The sequence below is a fragment of the Dermochelys coriacea genome, chromosome 3 (genome assembly GCF_009764565.3).
Source record: "Dermochelys coriacea isolate rDerCor1 chromosome 3, rDerCor1.pri.v4, whole genome shotgun sequence".
NCBI lineage: Eukaryota > Metazoa > Chordata > Testudines > Dermochelyidae > Dermochelys > Dermochelys coriacea.
In genome coordinates, this window is record NC_050070.1 from 55,136,957 (window position 1) to 55,164,778 (window position 27,822).

The window sequence follows — 27,822 nt, forward strand, 5'->3', positions numbered from 1 at the left end:
GTGCTTCAGAACTGATTACTTGAGGACGTGCTCCATGATTTTTCCAGGGACTGAGGTGAGGCTGACTGGCCTGTAGTTCCCTGGATTCTCCTTCCCTTTTTTAAAGATGAGCACTACATTAGCCTTTTTCCAGTTGTCCGGGACCTCCCCCGACTACCATGAGTTTTCAAAGATAATGGCCAATGGTTCTGCAATCACATTCGCCAACTCCTTTAGCAACCTCTGATGCAGTGCAGCTGGTCCCAGGGACTTGTGCTCGTTCAGCTTTTCTAAATAGTCCCAAACCACTTCTTTCTCCTCAGAAGGCTGGTCACCTCCTCCCCATGCTGTGCTGCCCAGTGCAGCAGTCTGGGAGCTGACCTTGTTCGTGAAGACAGAAGCAAATAAAGCATTGAGTACATTAGCTTTTTCCACATCCACTGTCACTAGGTTGCCTCCCTCATTCAGTAAGGGGCCCACACTTTCCTTGGCTTTCTTCTTGTTGCTAACATACCTGAAGAAACCCTTCTTGTTACTCTTAACATCTCTTGCTAGCTGCAACTCCAGGTGTGATATGGCCTTCCTGATTTCACTGCTGCATGCCTGAGCAATAATTTTATACTCCTCCCTGATCATTTGTCCAATCTTCCACTTATTGTAAGCTTCTTTTTTGTGTGTAAGATCAGCAAGGATTTCACTGTTAAGCCAAGCTGGTCATCTGCCAGGGCCCTCCTTAGGATTTATTATGCCCTAGGTGGGATTATTAAACTGGTGCCCCTATGCCTGACTTGCTCTTAGCAACACAAACATAAGCTTACAGTATTGGAAAACTTGCCACATGCACTTTATTAAAAACAGTTTAACTTAATTAAGCACACTGTAATGCTGATGGACTAGCACTGAAGAAGTAGCGCTATAGAAAAAATTCTGATTTATTGACAGAATGATGCAAATAATATAATTTTTTTAATTTTCAACATTTTATTGGAAATTTCTATTAAGAGGTATTGAAACAATAATTTGTTTTTAATTAAAAGCAATCTTTTTGGCTTTTTTGGCTGCAAAATCAGTAATAATGTTATCATATGACAAAGACAAAGTGATGTATTGTTCGATTGCAAGAATAGCAAGACCAGTCAAGCATTCCTGACTCATTGTAGAACGGAGATAGTTTTTAATGAGCTTTAGTTTTGAGAAACCTTGTTCTCCTGATGCTACTGTTACAGGAATTGTCAGTAGAATACGAGTGGCAATGTACACATTAGGATATATGGCAACAAGTTTGCTGGTATGAATAAACTACAGTGTCCATCACCAATTTTGCATGTGGCAACATTGATGACAGTGTACTCAATTGTTTGTACAGTTCAAGTCCATTTATCTCAAAACTATCACCAGGCTTCAGTAGGCTCTGTAGATTCTTGCACTTTGTCATTTGCTGCTCTTGTTTTCCTATTTTGTTGAATTTAGTTATGTCATACAAAAATCCAAACCATTCATGGAGTGCTCGTAAGGTACTTCACTTTCAGCTTTTGGATCTGTGGCTTCTTCTGAAATAGCAACCAGTGCTTCGTAAAGTTCCTCAGATTGATAGCTCAATGTTTTTGCACTTTCTACTCTGCTTTCCAAGTGTGTCTCAGATAGAGGCTTAACGGTAATACCACTGACATGTGCTTTGAATATTTGCCATCGTTGAGTGGAAGCTGAAAAGAGCACGTAAATGCGTTGCAGCAAACCAAAAAAAGAAATAGCTTCTACAGAAGACATATCACACAAAATCAAATTAAGGCTGTGGCATGCACACAGAACAAAAAAGGCTTGTGGATTTTCTGCCGGCAATCTAGCTTTCACGCCAGAAATGCATCCTCTCATAATGGCACCATTATCATAGCCTTGTCCTCTAATGTTCATTACAGACAATCCCATTCATTTTAGTTCATCAAGGAGAGCTTGAAGAAGTCCAAAACCTCTACTTCTAAAAATGTGATAAATGATTCCTTACCTGTTATCTGTGCTGAATCATTAATGTCAACAAATCTCACTACTAACAACATCTGATCTTGATGACTTATGTCCGGAATGCAATCTAGAATTATGGCAAAATATTTTGCCAAAGTAACCAATGAAACAATATTGTCTCTCACTTTACACTCATTAGCATGATCAGTTCATTTTGAATTCTTGGTCCCAAATAGTGGTCATGTATTTCATTGTCAGTTACTCTTCAGAGATGTTCACTCATCACTGTGTTAAATTTTCCCAGCAGTTGTACAAGGGCCAGAAAATTGCAATTTTTGGCCTGGAATAATTTCTCAACATGTCCTCTAAAAGCAAGATTGTTTGTTGATAGATATTCAACAATAGCTAATAGAATTCAAGAACACGACGCCAGTGCTGCTTCTCTGACTCCAGAAATCTTTGATTTTGGGCATCAAGAGTAGTCTGATTTTTTTAACCTTACACTAAGCTCACACCATTTGTTCATACTTTCAATGTGGTGTTGTGCCTTTTCATGTTGCGGTAATGTGTGACTAAGATTTTTCCGATCATTAATATTCATGGTTGCTATCTTAAAATTGCAACTATTGAAAAACTTGCATAGGAAACAAAATACAGCATCCTTGCATTTAGAGTACACAAGCCACTGTCTGTTGACAATTTCACCATTAGAAAGTCTTCTGTAGTAATTATTTTCTGTTCTCTAATGTATTTAGTATATTCAAGACCTTTTATTCTCACAGAGCCTTTCTCAAGTATAATGGTATGGAATTCGTTGTTTAAAGATTGCGGCCATGCGCCAATGTCATCTATATCCCATGCTAGTACAGTTTTAACTGTTGTAATTTCTTGTTTTGTGTCTGCATCTGTTTCAAATGATTGTTCTCTGTGTTGTTGCGTTTCTTGAGCTTCGTCTGCATAAAAATTTTCTTCAGCAGTTACTTGATGGTCTTGATCAACTTCATTGTTTTCATGACGTACAAACTTAAGTATAGAACCCTTCTGTGCTTGTACAGCTAATCTTATTTCATCTTTCCATTTTCTTTTTTGTGACCTGGAAAGTTGTTTTCAATATGACATAACTTATAAGGATGTTTTTTAAAGAAATAATTGATTAAATTATTGTCAGATTATCAGAACTATTATTTAAAATAACTAATATAGGATAGCCGTGAGTCTGTGACCTTGAGCGAGTCACAAGGTGCTCCACCCTGACTGAGACACAGTGGAGTTGGAAACCCATGTCATTTTTACAAAGCCACTTTTTAGTTTTAAATGTATAGTGGGCATCAGTCTTAATGTTAGGTTTCAGAGTAGCAGCCATGTTAGTCTGTATTCGCAAAAAGAAAAGGAGTACTTGTGGCACCTTAGAGACTAACAAATTTATTTGAGCATAAGCTTTCGTGAGCGACAGCTCACTTCATCGGATGCATTCCACTGAATGCATCTGATGAAGTGAGCTGTAGCTCATGAAGGCTTATGCTCAAATAAATTTGTTAGTCTCTAAGGTGCCACAAGTAGTCTTAATGTTAGTTACAACTCTCTATCAACCTTATACTGTAAATAGATCAATGGCATTATCCAGTTTAATAAGCTGGGTTTCCAAGCAGTGGGAAAATATAACCCTAGTTTTATTCCTAGGTAAAGCACAAAGTTACCAAAATGAAATCAGCTCAGAATCATCTCATCTAGATTAAGGTAGCAATGAAATGTTACAGAAGTTCTATTGTGCCTTATTTTTGTTTGGAAAGACGTTAGCAATAGCAGCATGTTTTGGGCACTGCCAGAAATACATGATAAATCACTGCCTCTAAAGTTCCATCAAAAACTGACATTTTCACAGCTCTAGACAATCTGCTGCACAGATTCTTCACAAGGAAGTGTCCTTGGCCTTTTTAACTCATATTAACCATGTATTTACTTTGTGAAAGTTGGACAAAACATTGTGAAAACGTAAGATATTGGCTGCCCATCCTCTGGGCTGGCAAAAGCTATACTGACTCACTGGGAAAAAAAGCAAGAGAATCTTAGTACAACATATGGTGACTCTATACACTAGTAAGGAAATGAGTATATTACAGTTGTTGGAGGGCTCTATTTAGCAGTAACAGGTCTATAGGAAAGCCAGTCAACATTTTTGTTTCTCTGATGAAAACTGGCCCACTCCCTGCCCCAAACCAAACTTGTCACAAATAATTGTCAACAACTTAATTTTCTATTTTTGGCTAAGATATTGATTAAAAAAAAGATTGAAATTGGATTCAGGATTGTTAGCAAGCATTTTTTGGCAAACAAAGTTGTTAAATGACAACACAGTACTGCTTTCATGCTTGGCTCACCCCCCCAGCGTGCTGGTCCAACAGCTGCAGTAGAGGAGGAGATAGGTGGAAAACTGCAGGACCCCAAAATCCACCTCTTAGGGTGCAGAGTTGCAACCCCTCAGCAGCAAACCCTCAGGTCCGATCACACGCCAATGGGCATCACCACCAACCCAACAGACCATGGTGAAGTTAGCACAGCATCTGATATCAGGGATGGGGCACCCACGGAGCCACAGCAGCTCATCCTGCCCTGTGCATGAGATGGATTGCTGCCAGCCCCGGGGAGAGATGCGCTCCCCAGCTAGGGTGACCAGATGTCCTGATTTTATAGGGCCAGTCCCGATATTTGTGGCTTTGTCTTATATAGGCACCAATTACGCCCACCTAGGGTCACCAGACAGCAAGTATGAAAAATCAGGACAGGGGGTGGAGGGGTAATAGGAGAATATATATAAGAAAAAGACCCAAAATTGGGACTGTCCCTATAAAAGTGGGACATCTGGTCACGCTACCCCAACCCCTATCCTGGTTTTTCACACATGCTATCTGATCACCCTATCCCCAGCCCAGCCAGCTATGTGTGACCATTCCAATCCAGCCAGCCCCTCTGCGTGGGCTGGCTGCCGAGAAAGTGAGTTACTTTCATTTTCACCTCCTCAGCATGCAGCCAGCCCCCGTCCCCCACCCCCAGCACCTCACCCAACCCAGCCCTGCCGGAGGGGATGGGAGAGAGGGGGTGCTCCGCGGGGGGGAGGGGAAAAGGGGAGGTGCTCCGTGGGGGCAGAGAAGAATGGACGTTATGGGGGGGCAACAAAGGATACTACCAGAACCGCCCAGCCTGCCTCACCTCACACCAGGGGAGAATGTCACACTCACAGGTGTGTTCCTTCCCCCACCCCTTCCCAGAGACCCCAGCAGCCAATCCCCTCCCTCAGACTGTGCTGCAGGCAGCACATTTGGCTCTCTCTAGGACCCAGCTCTGCTCTTACATGCTCCACTGCTTCCCGTCTGTCCCAGCTCCCAGCAGAGTGGTGCCTCAGACATACTGGTGCCCTATGCAGCTGCCTATGGCTAAGGATGGCCCTGCACGGCCTGCCATATTGACTATTCTTTCTACACATTGGGATGGTTGTTCCTGCAGCCTCAATAAGGATTCTTTAAAATACAGCCAGCTCTGGCCTAGAGCCCTGTGAGGGCTATCAAAGGTCTGACAGCCAGGGACTCCTTAAGGCTGCCTTCCCTGGGCCACTTCTTACCATCCCACAATTGTCCAAAGTTCACCATTTATGGCAGGGGGTCAGATCACCACTTGGCACCTCCTTGTGACCATGTATGGCATTGTAGCTTCCTCTCTCTGGGGACAGCAGTGGCTGCCTTCTCCTGTGGCTTGATCCTCGGCCTGTCTCTCCCCTGCCAGTGTAGTCCTAAAAAAAACAAGGGGAATTAACGCAAAAAATTTAGTCTATGTCTGGAAGGGAGGGAATGCCTCGCTCTCATGGTGTAGCTGAAGCACGTCCTCGCTTCCCTCAGTTCTTGTAGGGAGAGATCCTGCCTTTCCTCAGCTCTTTTCTCAGGAGCTGCAAGTTGCAGGTCTGCTCTCTTCCCTGGTCTGCTGCCAAGTGAGCTCTTCTGCTTCCTTTTCCCTCCTCTTCCAGTCTTTGAAATCTTGCAGGTGTGCCAGGATCACAAGCACCAAAATGAGGTAAGATTGGACTTAAAGTGAAGGTTTTGTGACCTGCACAACAGTTATTTGCAAACTCCCATCTGAAAATAAGGTACCAACAGAACATTTCATGTACTTCATACAATACTAGCCTCCTTGAAAAAAAATACACATAAGCTTCCTGTGATGCATAGTCAATAGAAAGATGTCTGTTTATGTGAGTTTTTTAGACATCATTGAGCTGTCTCAGAGATCAAAATATAGTGCCAGATTCTGATGTGAGTTACATTGATGCAACTCTTTCAAAGTCAATAGGCCCACACAATGCACAATGATATGAAATGGATTTATGACAGTCCCTGGGATACTCTGTGTACACAGACAATGAATGCCTTATGCTCCTCATTATGTAGGTTCTGGGAACTATATCCTGGATAATAAACTTCCTGTATTAAGAAATCTATATATAATTTAAGTAACCTAACATAAATTAATTGTATTCTTCATGTTATTGCACTTCTCAAAACATCATATATCATGAAGATGTAAATTACTTTCACGGGATGTAAGAAGAGGTTGCAGCAGTTTCTATTTGTAGCATTATGTCTCACTGAAGTGAAAGGTATATCAGGCTTTGAATTTTCAGCTGAAGCAGGCCACATCTAAGTGGCCTATCACAGACAAAAAGCGAACTTGTGATATGCCTTTCACTCCAGTGAGAAAAGCTGACTCCATGCCACAAACTGCATAATGTTACTATATATATTTGTCCGGTGCATAATATTTTCAGGTGCTGTATAATTTGGAGTTGCAGAAATCACATATAGGATATGAAAATTGGGTATAAATAGTTATGCTATTGTTATAAACAAGAAGAAACCTAGCTACCCATCTTTGCCCCTCACTCACAATGTGACCATGCGGAAGATGCTTAACTGCCCTGAAACTCATCTTCAAAGTGAAGCTAATACTACTTACCCATCTTTATACTATGCTTTGAGATCTTCTGATGAAAGATGCTATATAATGTAAGTGAAATTATTATTATTAATTATTTAGAGCTAAATGTTTGCCAGTCCTCATGGCTGCATACTTGCGAGGCAAGAGGAGTAAAGCCCTCCTCTTTATAAGCCCACAGAAGGGATGCCCAGAATCAAATACCTGCACCCCAGGAGGTAATGGACTGCTACTGAGTTGCTTCCCTCAGAAAAACCTCTCTAAAAAGGAGGCAGGAGAAGAAAAAAAGCAGGTGGGGCGTTAGCATCACCCTCTTCATACTGGCCAGAGAATGCTTGCCGGCTATAGAGCTGCAGGGATAAGCTGCACCTTTTACACTCTGTCTAAATTAGGAAAATGAAGTGTATTTAGCCAACATGTTAACTAATATATGTTAATTGAGACATTTTCTGATATCACCAATTGTCTAGTATAGACAAAAACAGTGGTGTTTAACCATACTTGTGGTCAACCAAGAGGTTCTCCTCTAGGATTTATCATGATCAGCTAACACATTTTTAAACAGCCACCATTCTCTAAAATATATGCTATGTGGGGTTGAACAATGTCTCAGCATGTTAGCTAGTATGTTTCCTAATCATATTTCATTTTCTCATCTAGATAGAGCCTTAAAGGGGTGTGGGAGATTATTACTGTGCTACACTACACCTGTCCTCTGCTAACATAGTTCCATTAAGGACCTTATGACAGTGGCAGCAACTCTGAAGGTGTGCCTACACTACAGGTACAACAACAGCAGTGCTGAACCATAGTGTAGACACTTACTACATCAATGGAAGGGTTTTCCCATCGATTGTAGTTTATCCAGCCTTCCAAGAATTTTTTTCATCCACTTAGCTGCATTGACAGTCAGAGTCAGGTCAACATAACTATGTCACATAGGGCATTACGTTTTTCACAGCCCTGAGCAATTTACGTAGATTGACCTAAGGGTTAGTATTGACCAGCTTAAGTGATATCAGCGCTGGGACTGTCCCTGTCCCTGAGAATCAGAGAGCCATAGTGGTATGCCTCATACATCCATCTCTCCCTGATGGTGAGCAGAACTCTGGCACATGAGAGAATCTGCTCTAAATATACATTTATTTGGCCATGTGATCAGTGAGATTTTTTGTCTCCTGTTTAAAAACTGTAAAGTGTTATATTCATAGATTCCAACGCCAGAAGTAATTATTGTGGTCACCTAGTCTGATCTCCTGTACAACACCAGTCATGGAAGTTCCCCAAAATAATTCCTAGAGCATACCTTTCTGAAAAACATCCAATCTTGATTTTAAAACATTGTCATTGATGGAGAATCTATCATGACCCTGGGTAAGTTGTTCCAGTGGTTAATTACCCTCAATGATAAAAATGTATGGAGTATGTTATATCTTACTCTACTAGACTGAAGAGCTCATTATTAACTATTTGTTCCCCATGTAGATCTTACAGACTATAATCAAGTCACCCCTTAACCTTCTCTTTCTTAAACTGAATAGATTGAGCTCCTAAAGCCTATCATTGTAATGCACGTATTCTAATCCTTTAATCAATCTCTTGGATCTTCTCTCAATCCTCTCCAATATATCAACATCCTTCTTGAACTGTAAACACTAGAACAGGACACAGTATTCTTGCAGCTGTCACATGAATGCCAAATACAGAGGTGAAATAACTTTGCTACCCCTACTCAAGATTCCCGTTTATGCATCCAAGCATTGCATTAGCCCTTTAGGCCACTAGAAGTTCATGTTCAGCTGATTATCCACTACTGGCCCCAAATATACAAAAGATATATCTCTGCAGTGTTTTACTTGATATTATAAACAGAAAAAATCAGGGCTGTGAAATGTTAGTTTTTCTTATCAACTGAGAGCATGAAACAGTGGGTATTATCATATACACTGTAAGGAGAGTGATCAGTTAAGATGAGCTGTTACCAGCAGGAGGGGGGGAGGAAGAAAACCTTTTGTAGTGATAATCAAGGTGGGCCATTTCCAGCAATTGACAAGAACATCTGAGGAACAGTGGGGGCTGGGGGGGAAATAACATGGGGAAATAGTTTTATTTTGTGTAAAGACCCATCCACTCCCAGTCTCTATTCAAGCTTAAGTTAATTGTATCCAGTTTGCAAATTAATTCCAATTCAGCATTTTTGTTGAAGAATAGCCACTCTTAGGTCTGTAATTGAGTAACCAGAGAGATTGAAGTGTTCTCCGACTGGTTTTTGAATGTTATAATGCTTGACGTCTGATTTGTGTCCATTTATTCTTTTACATAGAGACTGTCCAGTTTGACCAATGTACATGGCAGAGGGGTATTGCTGGCACATGATGGTATATATCACATTGGTAGATGCGCAGGTGAACAAGCCTCTGATAGTGTGGCTGATGTGATTAGGCCCTATGGTGGTGTCCCCTGAATAGATATGTGGACACAGTTAGCAACGGGCTTTGTTGCAAGGATAGGTTCCTGGGTTAGTGGTTCTGTTGTGTGGTGTGTGGTTGCTGGTGATATTTGCTTCAGGTTGGGGGGCTGACTATAAGCAAGGACTAGCCTGTCTCCCAAGATCTGTGAGAGTGATGGGTCGTCCTTCAGGATAGGTTGTAGATCCTTGATGATGCGTTAGAGAGCTTTTAAGTGGGGGCTGAAGGTGATGGCTAGTGGTGTTCTGTTATTTTCTTTGTTGGGCCTGTCCTGTAGTACGTGACTTCTGGCTTTGTCAATCTGTTTCTTCAATTCAGCAGGTGGGTATTGTAGTTGTAAGAATGCTTGATAGAGATCTTGAAGGTGTTTGTCTCTGTCTGAGGGGTTCGAGCAAATGTGGTTGTATCGTAGAGCTAGGCTGTAGACAATGGATCGTGTGGTGTGATCTAGTTGAAAGCTGGAGGCATGTAGGTAGGAATAGCAGTCAGTCGGTTTCCGATATATGGTGGTGTTTATGTGACCATCACTTATTAGCACCGTAGTGCCCAGGAAGTGGATCTCTTGTGTGGACTGGTCCAGGCTGAGGTTGATGGTGGGATGGAAATTGTTGAAATCATGGTGGAATTCCTCAAGGGATTCTTTTCCATGGGTCCAGACAATGAAGATGTCATCAATGTAGCGCAAGTAGAGTAGGGGCATTAGGGGACAAGAGCTGAGGAAGCGTTGTTCTAAGTCAGCCATGAAAATGTTGGCATACTGTGGGGCCATGCGGGTACCCATTGCAGTGCCGCTGATTTGAAGGTATACACTGTCCCCAAATGTGAAATAGTTATGGGTGAGGACAAAGTCACAAAGTTCAGCCACCAGGTTAGCCGTGACATTATCGGGGATACTGTTCCTGATGGCTTGTAGTCCATCTTTGTGTGGAATGTTGGTGTAGAGGGCTTCTACATCCATAGTGGCCAGGATGGTGTTTTCAGGAAGATCACCGATGGATTGTAGTTTCCTCAGGAAGTCAGTGGTGTCTCAAAGATAGTTAGGAATGCTGGTAGTGTAGGGCCTGAGGAGGGAGTCTACATAGCCAGACAATCCTGCTGTCAGGGTGCCAATGTCTGAGATGATGGGGCATCCAGGATTGTAGTTTCCTCAGGAAGTCAGTGGTGTCTTGAAGATAGCTGGGAGTGCTGGTAGCGTAGGGCCTGAGGAGGGAGTCTACATAGCCAGATAACCCTGCTGTCAGGGTGCCAATGCCTGAGATGATGTGTCATCCAGGATTTCCAGGTTTATGGATCTTGGGTAGCAGATAGAATACCCCAGGTCGGAGTTCCAGGGGTGTGTCTGTGCGGATTTGTTCTTGTGCTTTTTCAGGGAGTTTCTTGAGCAAATGCTGTAGTTTCTTTTGGTAACTCTCAGTGAGATCAGAGGGTAATGGCTTGTAGAAAGTGGAGAGCTGTCTAGTAGCCTCTTGTTCATATTCCGACCTATTCATGATGACGACAGCACCTCCTTTGTCAGCCTTTTTGATTATGATGTCAGAGTTGTTTCTGAGGCTGTGGATGGCATTGTGTTCTGCACGGCTGAGGTTATGGGGCAAGTGATGCTGTTTTTCCACAATTTCATCCCGTGCACGTCAACGGAAGCACTCAATGTAGAAGTCCAGATTGTTGTTTCGACATTCAGGAGGAGTCCACCCAGAATCCTTCTTTTTGTAATGTTGGTAGGAAGGTCTCTGTGGGTTAGTATGTTGTTCAGAGGTGTGTTGGAAATATTCCTTGAGTCGGAGATGTCAAAAATAGGATTCTAGGTCACCACAGAACTGTATCATGTTTGTGGGGGTGGAGGGGCAGAAGGAGAGGCCCCGAGACAGGACAGATTCTTCTGCTGGGCTAAGAGTATAATTGGATAGATTAATAATATTGCTGGGTGGGTTAAGGGAACCACTGTTGTGGCCCCTTGTGGCATGTTGTACTTTAGATAGTTTAGTGTCCTTTTTCTTTTGTAGAGAAGCAAAGTGTGTGTTGTAAATGGCTTGTCTAGTTTTTGTACATTACAATCTACATACCACACAGGCTATGCTGACAGCTTGTGCCACACACTCTCAAAGAAACTTTGGAATCACCTGATGAACATCCTCTACAGTCTTGATCTAACTCCCATTGAAATCAACGAAATTCTTCCCATTGACTTCAATAAGGGAGTTTGAGTCAAGCTATATAGGAACTACCATCACCTAACAATAATGGAAAACTATTCTGACCTTCACTCTGTACCCACTCCAATCCCTTTCACATTTATTCCCCTCCATGCTGTTCATATCTGGCCCCAAAATGTTTAATAATAATATAACAGTTACAGGATTTTGTGGCTCCTCTCCTTGTCATTTGGAAGAAAACATTAGAAAAAGCTACTACAGGGGTTCTCAAACTGGGGGTCAGGACCCCTCAGGGGGTCGTGAGGTTATTACATGGGGAGTCGTCCCCACCCCAGACCCCACTTTGCATCCAGCATTTATAATGGTGTTAAATATATTTAAAAGTATTTTTAATTTATAAGGGAGGTTGCACTCAGAGGCTTGCTATGTGAAAGGGGTCACCAGTACAAAAGTTTGAGTATCATTGAGCTACTGCTATTCTGCAGTCTTAGACAAACCCTCAATTTTTAATTTTCATGAAGAACTTCTGACCTCATCTTTTTAAGCTCCTGGCAATATGCTCTTTACCAAGGAGCCTTATTGCTAGGGATACTTGTAAATAATGGTAACATTTGACAGATTACAGGTTTCAGAGTAGCAGCCGTGTTAGTCTGTATTCGCAAAAAGAAAAGGAGTACTTGTGGCACCTTAGAGACTCACAAATTTATTAGAGCATAAGCTTTCATGAGCTACAGCTCACTTCATCGGATGCATTTGGTGGAAAAAACAGAGGAGAGATTTATATACACACACACAGAGAACATGAAACAATGGGTTTATCATACACACTGTAAGGAGAGTGATCACTTAAGATAAGCCATCACCAACAGCGGGGGGGGGGAAGGAGGAAAACCTTTCATGGTGACAAGCAGGTAGGCTAATTCCAGCAGTTAACAAGAATATCAGAGGAACAGTGGGGGGTGGGGTGGGAGGGAGAAATACCATGGGGAAATAGTTTTACTTTGTGTAATGACTCATCCATTCCCAGTCTCTATTCAAGCCTAAGTTAATTGTATCCAGTTTGCAAATTAATTCCAATTCAGCAGTCTCTCGTTGGAGTCTGTTTTTGAAGCTTTTTTGTTGAAGGATAGCCACTCTTAGGTCTGTGATCGAGTGACCAGAGAGATTGAAGTGTTCTCCAACTGGTTTTTGAATGTTATAATTCTTGACGTCTGATTTGTGTCCATTCATTCTTTTACATAGAGACTGTCCAGTTTGGCCAATGTACATGGCAGAGGGGCATTGCTGGCACATGATGGCATATATCACATTGGTAGATGCGCAGGTGAACGAGCCTCTGATAGTGTGGCTGATGTGATTAGGCCCTATGATGGTATCCCCTGAATAGATATGTGGACAGAGTTGGCAACGGGCTTTGTTGCAAGGATAGGTTCCTGGGTTAGTGGTTCTGTTGTGTGGTGTGTGGTTGCTGGTGAGTATTTGCTTCAGATTGGGGGGCTGTCTGTAAGCAAGGACTGGTCTGTCTCCCAAGATCTGAGAGAGCGATGGCTCGTCCTTCAGGATAGGTTGTAGATCCTTGATGATGCGTTGGGGAGGTTTTAGTTGGGGGCTGAAGGTGATGGCTAGTGGCGTTCTGTTGTTTTCTTTGTTGGGCCTGTCCTGTAGTAGGTGACTTCTGGGTACTCTTCTGGCTCTGATTGCTCAGGTTGGTCACAGGGAAAATATCAGTTTTCAAAGTTTCTCCTAGCTCATAATAAATCTGTACAAATTATTTATATAACCTGAATAAATGATTACCAACGCTTATGCCTATTTTGTGAAGAGTAAAGCTAATAAAATGATCATAAAACTCTGAACACAGGAATAAATGTATAAACTGGTCATGAATACATTCATGAGAACTAATCATGAATAAATATAGGCTAGAAATTAGAAGGTTTCTAAACATCAAAGGAATGAGGTTCTGGAACAGTCTTCCAAAAGGAATACTGGGGGCTAACAACTTAACTAGTTTTAAGATGAAACTTGATATGCTTATGAAAGGAATTATATGAAATGATAGCAGGGAACTGGACTCAGTGATTCAGGTGATTCCTTCCAGTCCTATGTCCTATTTTCCCATGAACACTGTATTATTAATGTTTTACCCCCATATTTTTGCCTTCTACTGAATATCTTGTAATGCTAACCTATAACATTGATTTAATTAATGTGTTATTTCTATCACAACTGAAATACTGCTAAATTCAACACTGAAAATATAAATAAGAACAAAAACCTTTTAACATAGCAAGATCCTTTACATGACTCTTTTACTGTTTTCCACATAGGTTAGAAATAACAGGCAAAATCTCTGTTATAAAGAGAGTCACAAAAGAGCCTCCTCTCCCAGCATCAACATAGTCAGGGAGTACTTGTTTACACAATAGTAATGTGATCTCTCTGTAACTTGATTCTTCAGCACAATGTTAAGTATTATCAGGTATTTTATATATTCTCCTTTTCACTCTCAAAAAACATAGCAAAACTGTTTTGTAACAGAACCAACAATCAGAGCAGAGAATAATGACCAATACTCTCAGGTCCAAATCATCTCTTCATGTGGAGAAAACAATAGGAAGCAGGAAAGAGGATAAGAAATTATTCTGTGGAATTGGCAATAAAGCTGGTGGAAAAAAACACTTAATTTCAAAAATTTTCCACAAAAACAAAGACAATTTTTTACAAATATTTTCCTCCTTTTTGACCAACGCTAATTTCTTTGCAATCATTCCCTCAGTGGGGACTGATTTGGGAAGGAATGGAGTCGAAAAGAAGTGCAGCCTTCCACCTCTGTTCATCCTGCGATACCAAAGGGAAAGGAAACCCTAGATCTCACAAGTAGGACGAGGCATCCCATGTTGCCCTCCTCCCCTTGGCAGCATGCATGTAGCAGAAAGGCATAGAATTAACTCCAGATCAACTTTCTACAGGGAAATCTACATGGTTAGTCAGAGATGAAGCCATAGAAAGTAGTTAGTCTTCTGCTCTGATGTTTCTGTTCCCCAAATTTGTGTCAGGTTTCAGAGTGGTAGCTGGGCTAGTCTGTTTCAGCAAAAAAAACAAGGACTCCTTATGGCACCTTAGAGACTAACACATTTATTTGGGCATATGCTTTTGTAGCCTAAACCCCACTTCATCAGATGCATGGAGTGGAAAATACAGTAGCAGGTATAAATACACAGCACATGAAAAGATGGGAGTTACCTTACCAAATGGGGGGAGGGGGGGGTCAGTGCTAACTAGCCAATTCAATTAAGGTGAAAGTGGCCTATTCACAACAGTTGACAAGAAGGAGTGAATTCCAAGAGAAGAAAAATCACTTTTGTAATGCTAATGAGGTCAATGTAATCAAGGAGGCCCATTTGAAACAGTTGACAAGAAGGTGTGAGTATCAGCAGAGGGAAATTAGTTTTTGTAGTGAATAAAGACTGAGAGTCAGTCTAGAACACTAGAAAAACTAACTTCCCCCTGCTGATACTTCCACCTGGGGGATAGATCATAAAATAGAAAAGTAGTCAGAATAAGATAATATTAAGGAGATCAGCAATACTTAATGTTTCCCAGACCCCAAGAAATATGAAGAAGTGATCATCCTTCCTCATCTAATTTCTTTCTCTTCTGCTGTGCTCCAGCTCTGTGCTATAGCTGCAGAAGTACATCTGTGGGATCATGCCATGGAGTCATTACTCCCCTCTTCCACAGTTCCATCCAAACTGACTGTCTTTGTGCATGGTAGTGGAAGGGATGATCAAGGATGCTGTGTTTTACTTAGAACCATATTTTGAGCAAAAGGGTGGTCATAAATTATTACACAGTGAATAGAACAACTAACACATGCTTATTACGGTAGTGTTTCTCCTATAAATCCTATTTTTCAGGGTTTAGTATCTCATCTGTTTGAAATTGCACTGGACTAAAACTTGATTTCCAGCCCAGATGCACATTTGTTTTGCAAAAAAAAAAATATTTAAATAGGATTCATTTTCAATTTAGATGTCAGCAAGGAAACAAAATTCTCAGGGGTTTCTACTTTTTTTGGCCTCCCACAAGGTCAGTGGGCATGTTGATGGCAGTATGTGGTATTAGTTGCTTTTATCCAATATGTGTACTTTCATTTTCATAAAAAGAAAAGGAGTACTTTTGGCCCCTTAGAGACTAACAAATTTATTTGAGCATAAGCTTTCATGAGCTACAGATAACTTTTCATGTTTCCATAACATAGTTTTTATAAATTACATGAGAATAAACTTCTGAATTTCCAGGGGTTTGAAAAAATATTTCTGTGCAATATTGTTCCATGTAGTGTTTGCCCTCTAATCTTTTTTCACAACTAGCAAAACCTATAGTGATGACCCAGTTGGTTGCAGTCCACTATTAATATTCAGAAGATTGATCACAGTAAAAATTACATACACGAAGTCATGCCCCATGCTGTGTGGACATGCAGAGGTTTAAGGGGAAGTATATACTTCCTTAAGTCTCTCTGTGGCTTCTCTGTACCTAAGTCAGTGTGGGAGTTGGGAGGATTGGGGAATGAGTGGAGCCCTGCTCGTGTAATTAAAAACGGTATCATAAAACATATGCACAAGGGAGCTGAATTAAGGTTAATTCAGCAACCTTAGTTTTGGCATTTCCTAACTTCTGAGCACTCAGCTTTGCACCATATTATTTAACTAACATAGACTTTTTGTATGTAACAATATAAAGGGCTGCTCATTCTACCTTAAAATACAACTATCCACCAGCAAACACATTGCTAAAGTATCACACACAGGGACAGGTTGTAAACCCCTTGTTCACAATGGTGATCAATTACCCAGAGAGGTAGTTCCATTGGTCTCTCCATTTACCAGTGTGGACCAACAGTAAATAAGCTGGCCCATAATAAACCCATCCTATTTTGTATTATTGGCTAGGACTCAGAGTAGAATAATACGGTAGTTGGTGTATGTTATGTGATAAGTCCATAGTTACGTGAGTAGTTTTGACAGTAGTGCCACTGCAGAATTTTACTAATCATTATTTTTATGTAAAGAAAATAGAACTGCAGTTAATAGGGCATTTGTACAAAACATATCAATGATAAGTGTGTATATTGTGTCATGATACCTAGAAAAGTACAGGTAAGCAAAATGTGGCTGCTAGCACAAGAAATGTGGCCCAATCATCAGCCTGTGATCAGTTTTGGCAGTTGTGCCTCTGAGAATTAATCTTACAATACAAAAATGCTCCTACATAACATTTTACTGTACAAAGTCCCATTTCAAAATCTAAGCCACTAGCCCCATTGTTTGCAGTAATTAGAATATTTTTAAGTATATTACATAATATTGCATGGGAAGTTACTGAATAGTAAAAATTACATTGTTTCTGGTGTATTATATTCTGTCTACTCTGAGGGACTTAGACTGGCATTCTAAACAGCTTCAAACAGCCATCATTTTCAAAATAATCAACCTGCCACAGAAATGTGTCTCGCTGTCATCAAAAAGTGGCATTTCTCCCCCAAAAATAAAGAGGTGAAAGAAGGACAACATTGAACATGCAATAGTTTTAAATTTCAATATCTCACAATCCTGCATCAAAAGGGAGACAAAAGGTATAGTATTTTTGAAAGTGCTCAGTATTGGCCTAACTTTGCTACCCTTTCTCTTGAGTTCAAGAGGAGCAGATAGGCCAGCACTGAGAACTTTTGAAAAATCCTAGCCTAAATCTTTAAAGTATTTCTAGTGTAGCTGTTTTGTGAAATATGTGGCATTTATAGAATGCATGATGGTGTGGTGTGACACAGTGGTTTTATTGGTAGCCATTTGCAATCACTGGTTCAACTCTTTTCCTGATTTATGTGAGTGTATCTAAAAGCAGAATCAGACCCACTGAATCAATGGGGTGTCCTGATTTACAGGATCAGGATCAGGACTGTTTTGTTTTAAATAGAATTGGTCTACATAGCTGTCTATGGTTGTTGTTTTTTTAATTATTATTATAACTTGCCTAGGGCTATTCATTGGACACAATCTTGAAAGATTTAGTGTTAAATGGATGCATTGTGCATGCAAAACACAGGTTAAATTCAGTGTACTAAATTCAGAGTGTACTAAATTCAGAATGAATAATACTGTCCTTATGTTTTAAAACATGCCAATTTCTCTTAAGCTATCATTTGTCTTAAATATTTAATCAGCTCAGATAAATATACTTCATTTGGCCTTAACTGTGTGTCACAATAAGATAAGAGAAAGGAAAGCTAATAAAATAAAATTGTAAGGTGAACCAGAAGATATGCTTCAGAATTTATTATAGTTTAAATAAAATGTATGAACATTTTTTAAAGTGGATGTTGATATAGTGTTATTTGGCTTTGTGCAAGGGACAGTGTATGAATAGAGAGTTCTAAAGGAAAGCTTAGGTAATTGGAGATTTGGTGATTTTCTGTCATCTAAAATTCCTCCATTGTGTCTGTGTTTGTTTTTTATGTGAACCTGATTTGATGGTAATATAATACAAGTGTTGCCTTTGGGCACTGAAAAAGCTAGTGACGTAAGTTACCAACGTGGGATAGTGTGAATTGTACTCTGAAAGGGAATTAGGGATCACAAATCTCCACTTCCTGAAGGCCCTGGCTTGGAGAAATCACACCGAGGTGGGTTACTAGAGGCAGAAGAGGTGAACAGAAGAATGATCCCGGTGAATGAAAATTAAACGTCGTTATTCCCCCCCCCCCCAAGTCTTCCTGTTTCTTTTTCTCATTTCAAGTCATTTAGTGACCTAGAGTGAAATTGACAAGAATTGACAACACGTGCTGTTACCAACAGCAGTGTCTCCATTTGATCCCTAGACATTGGTGGGCGGGGGGGGGAGAGAAATCCAATGGTTATACTCTAAATATGACCTATGTAAAGATAACAGGCTTGATTTAGTTGAAACCGAGCTCTTTCTCCTCTAGAACTGATCCCAGTGCTGCGTTTCACAGGCAGAGGAGATGGGTTTGTCCCCTCTCTCTCGCTTTCCGCACAAAGAAAACGTGGGTCGATACCATTTTTATTGTTCTGCTGGGGTGGATTTGAGCATTTTGAATGTCTAATTGAATCGGAGGCTGGTTTAGTCTTTTTTTTTTTAATGGCAGAGGGTGGAAAGTCCCATTAAAACGACCCCTTTGGCTTGGGGTGAGCTCGGTACAGTTGCCCCCCAAATAAAACAAACAACAGAGGAGGGGGGAGGGAGATGGGGAAAGGTGAGTTGGGCTGAGTGATGTCTGGAGGGCGAACTCGTGTCTCTTTGGCGATGTTGTGGGCTGCTGTGCTGAAATCCGTCCCTCTGCTGGCGCTGAGGCAAAGGCAATAGTCGGAGGCATCTGATGCTGCCGTTTCCAGGGAGAAATTTCCAAGGCTGATCGTTTAAAAAAAAAAAAAAAACCCTTAACAAAAATAGTCAGAGGAGCAGAAAATCCGTCATCTCCGAATGCAACCAGTGTAACCTAGACAGACATTCTAAAGCCATCTGCATTTAAACTAACCACGCACGCAAAAGAGACAACACTAACGACCACCCCAAAAAGCCAGGAGCAAGAGACAGACAGAGCTGGTATGAAAAAGAAAGAAGCCTGTCTCCCCCCCGCTCCCAACCCCCGCTCAGGTTTTGCAGTGATCTGGTGAGGCTAGGAAGTGGCCGGCCGGCCGCGCACAAGGCTGCTGCTGGTAGCAGAGGGCTCTACAGAGCTAGGCGAGGTTTCAGCAGGAAGAACGCTGGACAGCGCACTGCACGCCGCCAAGCCGTCTCCCTGCCTTTCCCCCCTCTCCCCGCGCATTACTGTACAGCTGGAGATGCATCTAAATTAAGTCCTATTGAACAACAAGTAGATCACTTCTGTCCGGGAACTACACTAGACTCTCCTCTCAATTAAACTGCATATTCGCTTCATGGAATTGACCATCAGGCATAATTATCCCGATTTCTCTCTCTCTCTCTCTCCTTTGCAGGAACGACTCTTTGGGAACCTGGTCCACCCAGGGATGTAAAACTGTGCTTACCGATGCATCCCATACGAAATGCTTATGTGATCGTCTCTCTACCTTCGCCATTTTGGCTCAGCAACCTAGAGAAATAGTAAGTAACAAAGACAAAAATCCGGGTTTAACGCAAAAGCAGGAAGATTTGTTGTCCAGCTTCTCGGTTAGGTAGATGTCAGACGTTGCATCGAGGAATTGTTTAAATACTGCAGGTTGGCAAAATGTTGTTAGTCTCCTGTTATCTACAGTAGCTCAGATAAATGAATTCCAGATTCTGTGATATAACTAAATCCTAGTCAATTTCGGACGGCTTCCATCTCCGTATTTTATAGGAAAGCCTTGTAATTGTAATGCAAATGTGTTGAAAACTTTCATATTGAACGGTTATCAACTTAACAGCTTTTTTCAAGGGTGTTAATCTTTTAAGAGGAATGTAGAAGGTTTTATTGCTGTTAGTAGAATGAAAACCCTAGATAAGGTAGTTAAACACATTGCAGATCTGCATTGGACCTGTTCAGTACAGGTTTTCTGTGTTGTCTGTTGGCATCTTAAAGAAAAATAACAAAGTTTGTATGGAAAGGAGTGACAAAATGTAGAAGCAACCACTCTAAGTATTATTGCATGTAAAAATAGTCTAAAAAGCAAATCGTTGTGAAATTGAACCCAAAAGGGCAATAATTTGGTTTTCCTCTTTTTGGAAGTGTATGATCAGAGACTGTTTTTATCAGTAAGCTTCAGCTGTTTGGAAACAAAGTGATTGAAATAAAGCATGACTTTCTGTGTAAAATCTGGCCTTAAAGTACATTAGTCTTAGCTCTTGTTTGGTTGACAAAAGATATCTTGATAAAATGTAATTTACAATGCATACTTGAGACTTTTAAACAGCATATTGGTAAACCATATAGAATATCTTGTCAAACTTTTAGGTCTAAATCCTTTAATTTGCATTAGCCAATATCATGTTAATTTTAGAATACACACAGAGATATCCCTAATGCATAATACTGATGTCTGAGACTAATTGTTTTACAGCAAGAAAGCAAGTTTATTTTTCAAGGTCATGTATTTATTTTTCTACTGTTATTAATTCAGAGTAACACAGATTAAATAATTCTAGATTTCCAAGTTCTTCAGAAGAAGCATACAATATTTTTGTGTTCCCTTATATTGCCATTTCTTCTATATGATCAGAGGCCCAAGAAAACTAAGTGTGTGAGAATACTGTACTTCAGACAAAGTTATTCAAAGTCCTAAAGTTTGGTAATTCTGCAGTGAACATGAATCAGATCTTGGATAAAGTCCTAGATGATGTTTAATAGCTGTCAATAAAACATGCTATTTGTTTAGCACATTATTTTCAAAATATTTCTACCTTTCAAGGAAAATAAGTATTTAAATTAATTTTAACTAGGGTGTCTTTTACACCTAAATTAGTACCATGGTGTCCTATTAAATTGTAATATCACCATTTGCTTTATTTTACAAAACATTATATAGTGGTATAATAAATCATTTTAAGGCACTAAGGCCTCTCTGGATGGCATCAGTAATTAAAGAGATCTCAGAGATGGGTATGGATCAAACTGGGAATTAAGTTAGAAGGAGTACATGTCTGCTTCATACCTAATATTACCAAGGCTGGCTATGATATAGTAGCTGTTTTAAGCATTTTCCTTTTTATTGCTCTTTTCTGGCATTTTAATTCCTTGAAGATGGTTTTCTCTCACAGTAGTTTGTTGTAACCTACAGATCATGGAATCATCTGGTGCCCCCTCAGTAACCCTAATAGTAGGCAGTGGTCTCTCATGCTTGGCCTTGATCACCCTAGCAGTTGTCTATGCAGCACTATGGAGGTATGTAATTGATGACATGGTTGAATGGAAATGCACAATTGTTTGGAATTAAATTAGTAGTTCAGGATGCCATTAGATATGTTCTTATTTTCTATATGTAGTAACAGTAGGCATTTTAAACAAAATAGCTATACAGTGCATGTTGCAATTGATCTGGAATAAATCTGATTAGTGTAATTGATTTGCTTGTCTGTCTTGGTCCACTGATGACTTTATAGTCCATACTTTCTCTCCCCTCTTCAGTATTAATGAGATTGCCCTTTCAATGCAGTAGTCAGACAGTTAATAAACACTTTACAGGATTCCTCCAGAGGTGAATTCTTATATTTGAATCAAGGCTTATGGCCAATTTCCTGACCTACTTCTCCTCCATTTACGTTTGAACATGAGGTATTTGTGTCATAAAATCTACATATGAAAGTCACACAAGTTTCAGGTTTTGCAGGTTCACAGATGTTCAGACTACTATGCTTGAGTATGCACACTTCAGCTGCATCATTCATTGATGAGCACAGAATGAAGCAGTCTGCCTTCAAAAACATGTTTGGTTGGAACTTTGTGACACTAATCACTAAGTCTAATACTGAACTTGCTTTGCACCTTAGGGACCCCTAGGATCATAAATGCAACTGAAAGGTATGGAGAAATTCAGTAGGAGGTGGGATTTAAAATAGCATGATAAGTTAGTGCGGAAGAAGAACAGTGAAAAGGATATAAAATAATGAGAGACAGAGTCAGCAAACTAGGGACAGTTATTTACCCTTTCCCATAATACAAAAACAAAATGGCACTTAATGAAATTAAAAGACAAGCTTAAAAGGATGGAAAATGTAACATTAACCAATAGAATATACTGCCACATGTTATTACTGAAATAAATAGCTTAAGTACCAAAATAAATAGCTAAATTTCTTTTTAAGAGAGAGAGAGAGAGGATTAGACATTTTTGTATAATTAATATAGAAAATCTGGGTATTCCAGCCAGGATAAAAAATTAAAGGATTATCAACCATCATCAACATCAACCACCAATCAGTTCCTAGTCACAGACACTACTGCTCCCCCTGCCTGACTTCAACCTGCCACGTTGTCAGTGGCCCATTCTTAACCGATTCCCGACTTGGCAAGGGCTCTCTGCAGTCAACCAGCTCCACTGGGGTCTTCAAGATAACTCAAACTGCAGCTGCAATGCAGCTCAAACAATGACACACATTGTCAAGGAGTGCCCATTAACCAAATGCAGCAGTGGACTCCAAGAGCTCCACTTGATCACTAAGAACACTATTGCTTGGCTTGGCTAATATTCAAATGCTATATAAATAAATAAGAAATAAACTGAGTATAAGATGACTTCAGGAAGTGATTCCCAACTCCCCAACTGCAGAATTGGCTGGGTGCATTATGGGGTTATTGCTGTGTCTTGTGATGTATCTAGCATTGTTGGAGACCCGGTATGAGGTTGAATGTATTAGTGGTGGTTCCCAGTAGAAGGGCTTCTAAGCTGGGAAAATAATTGTTTAATGTGACCTGAGAGACATAAAAACAGGGTTTGGATGACACTGAAGAAAGGACAATTTAGATTTATATCAGGAAGTATGTACTAAAAGTGAGGCCTTTTTAACTGTAGAATGACTTTTGAAAGTCCCAGCATTTGAGTTATTTAAAGCTGGAGTGAACAAAGCTTTCAGGAGTACACTTTAGCCAACAGCCTTGCATTGGAAGAAAGATGGACAGTGGATCTAATAAGGGTTTTCCTGCACTAACTTTTGTGATTCTTAGTTCTTGTGGGCTTGGTTATGTCACCCTTGAAAATATATTTAGTTAGCAGAAAACCCCAGCAATTTGTCTGGATTGGCAGTGTTTACTCAGAAGAGGCCTAGAACTTCGGAATGGTAACATTGCTGGTCAGAATGAATAAGGTGCATTAGCAAAGTGGCTGAAAGCTTGCACATCACCTGCCTGGATCAGGGCAATGCTGTGGGCCCCTAACTTTCCTGAGCACTAAATTTACCCACACACTGAGTAGCAAAAAGCTGTTCTCATACCATGTTCAAATTTGAGCTTCTTCATAGTTCCAGGGTGTTTGATGTTGGGGTCTGGTTCAGGACCATCACTAATAAGGAGTTAGAGAGTAGTAGTGTGTAGGCAAATGCACTAGCCTTTTTGTATTCATCTGCCAAATCACACACAGCCTTGGGGATTATACTTTTTTTATTTATAGGAGGAATGTTTTGGGGATATCTTGTACTCTTTTTATGAAAAGTGTAATGGAATCCTCAACTTATAACTAGACAACTGGGCAGAAAGGATAATCATTTATTTTCTGTCCAAAGCACCTTAAACTACCCATCTTTACTGTGCCCTAAAGTGTCAGCTGTGGTTATGCATGTAAGGCCTGGCATGGGGTTTAAACCCATGAATTTCTGGCTCACTGGAGACAGTGGCATCAACTGAGCTGTACTGACAAAGTAAAAGCTGTAAATAAATTGAATAATTTTCATAAAATCTGGGCACCCACAGCTCCCAGTGATTTAAGTCAATGGTGTTGCAGAATACCTCTGAAAAACAGACAAATAATACAGTTTCTTGAGATAGTCATTGTTTTGGTGTGCTTCAGCATATAAAACACAGTGTAGCAGAATGAGGATGTTTACATTTTTAAGAAACCAGATGATACACTTGTTTTTTGTTATCCTATCAACCATTTTCCCAATAGACTTGTAAAATGAATAATATAACAAAAGTTGGCAACAGAGAGTATGTGATTCTCACTACTATAATTTAGTATCAACCAGTACAAAGATCAGCTATCTTTGCTATTTGGTCATATGAAGATGAAGGACTTATTGTATTATCACTTCTGCACACACATTATTTTTTAAATGTAGTTTAAACTTCAAGATTAATGTGTGCTATAAGTATCCTAATAATGTAAGTGTTTAAGAATGCATTGCCATGTTATCATCTACTATACTGCATCTTAATTCATATTGTGGGCCGTATCCAATGGAGTTATTTCAAATTATGCCAGCTGTGGATCTGCCCCCTCTCTGAACATTCCCATACAGGAGTAGACAGCAGAAGAAATTATATTACTATTGATCTGAATTTATGCAGTCACATTATAATCAATATGATGTCATATCAGTAATACCAACAGTTTAAAATGGAAGCTAGATAGAATCTAGCTTTAATGTCTTGAGACATTCTGAGGGAATTATAAAAGACATAATGAAAACAAAAACTTTTCTAACTGGCATATTTTTTGTATTAGTAGGAGATACCACACAAGTAATAGTGTTTAATAGAAAATTCGCTCTTGAAATTCTGGTAACAGAACTCTAACATTTTAAAATGTCACCAGGATTTCTAAGAATTACATTCAAGTATTTATGGTTGCTTATCTGTTATGATATTTTCATTTTCAATGGCTTTAGAACATTTTTATTCTATATTTATTTGGACAGGTACATCAGATCGGAGAGGTCAATAATTCTAATTAATTTCTGCCTATCTATTATCTCATCAAATATTCTTATACTGGTTGGACAAACTCAGACACATAATAAGGTATGATTGATTATATTGACTTTCATTTTAATATCTATTTTTTGTGTTTAATTTGGAACCAAATCCATTCTCACTGGACTAGAGAGCTTTTGGTAAAATATTAACAGGCAAAGGAAATTATTGAACATGTTTCCTAATTTTTTCCTCCAAAATCCCTTTTGGTATCATTCCCTTTGGACATGCTGTGTTCTCTGTGGTAGACTTGTCTGTTTTATAACTAAATTTCAAAGATGAAATAGTTCAAACCCATAAAACATAAAAAGCACAAATTCTGGCTCATTATAATAATTGTAATAGGACTGTGCCACAATGTTGTTGTTGTTTTTTGTCTTTTTACTAATACACCGACACTCAAAAGGCAAGTGTAAATTGCTTGGAAGTTAGAGTACAACTCTTGAAAATGTGCACAAGCAGATATACTAAGATGCTGTAGCAAGACTGTATGGGTACCAGATAAATATAGAATTATTAGACCTTTGATTGCTAATGGATATAGAATAGTAATAACCTTGTGCATCTTATTTATGTATAGATTTCAGAACTGATAATAATCACAACAAAACCTGGTTTCAGGCTATCTTTATCACATGTAGTCACTTCTGTGTACTGGGTCATCACAAATCTCTGAGTGATACTGGGTAGCTTTTCCAAGCAACAAAAAGCAGTTGTTTTAAATTAAACAAAACTATTCAAATGGTTTAGAAAAACAGAATAGTATATTTTTCTACAACAAACCTTAATTTCAGACAGTTATCAGTTATCAGACAGGATAATTGCCTTCATCCATCTCCATTACTGTCATTCACTTTTCAAATCAGTGCTTAGGAATTTAGCTGAATACCTCCACTTAGTCTATGAGAGGCAGATGGCAACATGCTGAAAAATGTACCTCAAAATATATACTTGTACAATAATTCATAATATAATATTGTATAAGTGTATTTATTTGGGGGCTGCAGAAGGAGTCATGTGAATCTCATTGACTTTAAGAGGAGTTTATGCAGAAAGAGGCCTTGACTACAATTTATAAAAGTGCACAAGTGACTTAGGAGCCTGAGTCCAACTGGAAGTAAGTGGGACTTAGACTCCTGAGTCATTTCAGTACTTTTGAAAATTTTACCCCAGAACACTAATTGGAAAAGTTTTATATTCTACTTTAGTATACAGCAAGTTTCATTTATTTGAAAGGAGAGATATCCCCAATAGGTGGCATTCCCAAATGCATTGCCTCTCCAGAACTTTTTTCCTTTGAGTTCCACTGTTCTCAAAAAAGAATAGGAAGTGATATGGAAAAAAACCATGCTCCTTAACCATAGAGGTTGAACCAGAGGCTGTGAGCATTGTAAGGGCTGTGGATCATAGAATCATAGAATATCAGGGTTGGAAGGGACCTCAGGAGGTCATCTAGTCCAACCCCCTGCTCAAAGCAGGACCAATCCCCAACTAAAGCATCTCAGCCAGGGCTCTGTCAAGCCTGACCTTAAAAACCTCTAAGGAAGGAGATTCCACCACCTCCCTAGGTAACACATTCCAGTGCTTTACCACCCTCCTAGTGAAAAAGTTTTTTCTAATTTCCAACCTAAACCTCCGCCACTGCAACTTGAGACCATTACTCCTCGTTCTGTCATCTGCTACCACTGAGAACAGTCTAGATCCATCCTCTTTGGAACCCCCTTTCAGGTAGTTGAAAGCAGCTGTCAAATCCCCCCTCATTCTTCTTTTCCGCAGACTGAACAATTCCAGTTCCCTCAGCCTCTCCTCATAAGTCATGTGCTCCAGTCCCAAAATCATTTTTGTTGCCCTCCGCTGGACTCTTTCCAATTTTTCCACATCCTTCTTTTAGTGTGGGGCCCAAAACTGGACTTTTAGTGTGGGGCCCACAGTACTCCAGATGAAGCCTCACCAATGTCGAATAGAGGGGAATGATCACGTCCCTCGATCTACTGGCAATGCCCCTACTTATACAGCCCAAAATGCCATTGGCCTTCTTGGCAACAACGGCACACTGTTGACTCATATCCAGCTTCTCATCCACTGTAACTCCTACGTCCTTTTCTTCAGAACTGCTGCCTAGCCATTTGATCCACGCCATCCTCCAGATCATTGATGAAGATATTGAACAAAACCGGCCCGAGGACTGACCCTTGGGGCACTCCACTTGATACTGGCTGCCAACTAGACATGGAGCCATTGAGCCTGAAAATCTAGCCAGCTTTCTATCCACCTTATAGTCCATTCATCCAGCCCATACTTCTTTAACTTGCTGGCAAGAATACTGTGGGAGACCATATCAAAAGCTTTGCTAAAGTCAAGGAACAACACGTCCACTGCTTTCCCATCCACAGATCCAGTTATCTCATCATAGAAGGCAATTAGATTAGTCAGGCATGACTTGCCCTTGGTGAATCCATGTTGACTGTTCCTGATCACTTTCCTCTCCTCTAAGTGCTTCAGAATTGATTCCTTGAGGACCTGCTCCATGATTTTTTCAGGGACTGAGGCAAGGCTGACTGGCCTGTAGTTCCCAGGATCCTCCTTGTTCCCTTTTTTAAAGATGGGCACTACATTAGCCTTTTTCCAGTTGTCCAGGACCTCCCCCGATTACCATGAATTTTCAAAGATAATGGCCAATGGCTCTGCAATCACATTCGCCAACTCCTTTAGCAACCTCTGATGCAGTGCAGCTGGTCCCATGGACTTGTGCTCGTTCAGATTTTCTAAATAGTCCCGAACCACTTCTTTCTCCACAGAAGGCTGGTCACCTCCTCCCCATGCTGTGCTGCCCAGTGCAGTAGTCTGGGAGCGGACC

At 40.2% G+C, this 27,822-nt stretch overlaps 1 protein-coding gene across 9 annotated transcripts in view; it reads left to right on the forward strand.

The window, feature by feature from the left end:
• ADGRB3 (adhesion G protein-coupled receptor B3) overlaps window positions 1-27,822 on the forward strand; it is a 616,872-nt gene that overhangs the window by 480,597 nt on the left and 108,453 nt on the right. For all 9 annotated transcript variants that reach the window (XM_043510428.1, XM_038396358.2, XM_043510430.1 and 6 more), the window contains 3 exons: window positions 19,561-19,687; window positions 21,340-21,443; window positions 24,911-25,013. In XM_043510428.1, the coding sequence (XP_043366363.1) occupies window positions 19,561-19,687; window positions 21,340-21,443; window positions 24,911-25,013 (334 nt within the window). The remainder of the gene's footprint in view (window positions 1-19,560; window positions 19,688-21,339; window positions 21,444-24,910; window positions 25,014-27,822) is intronic.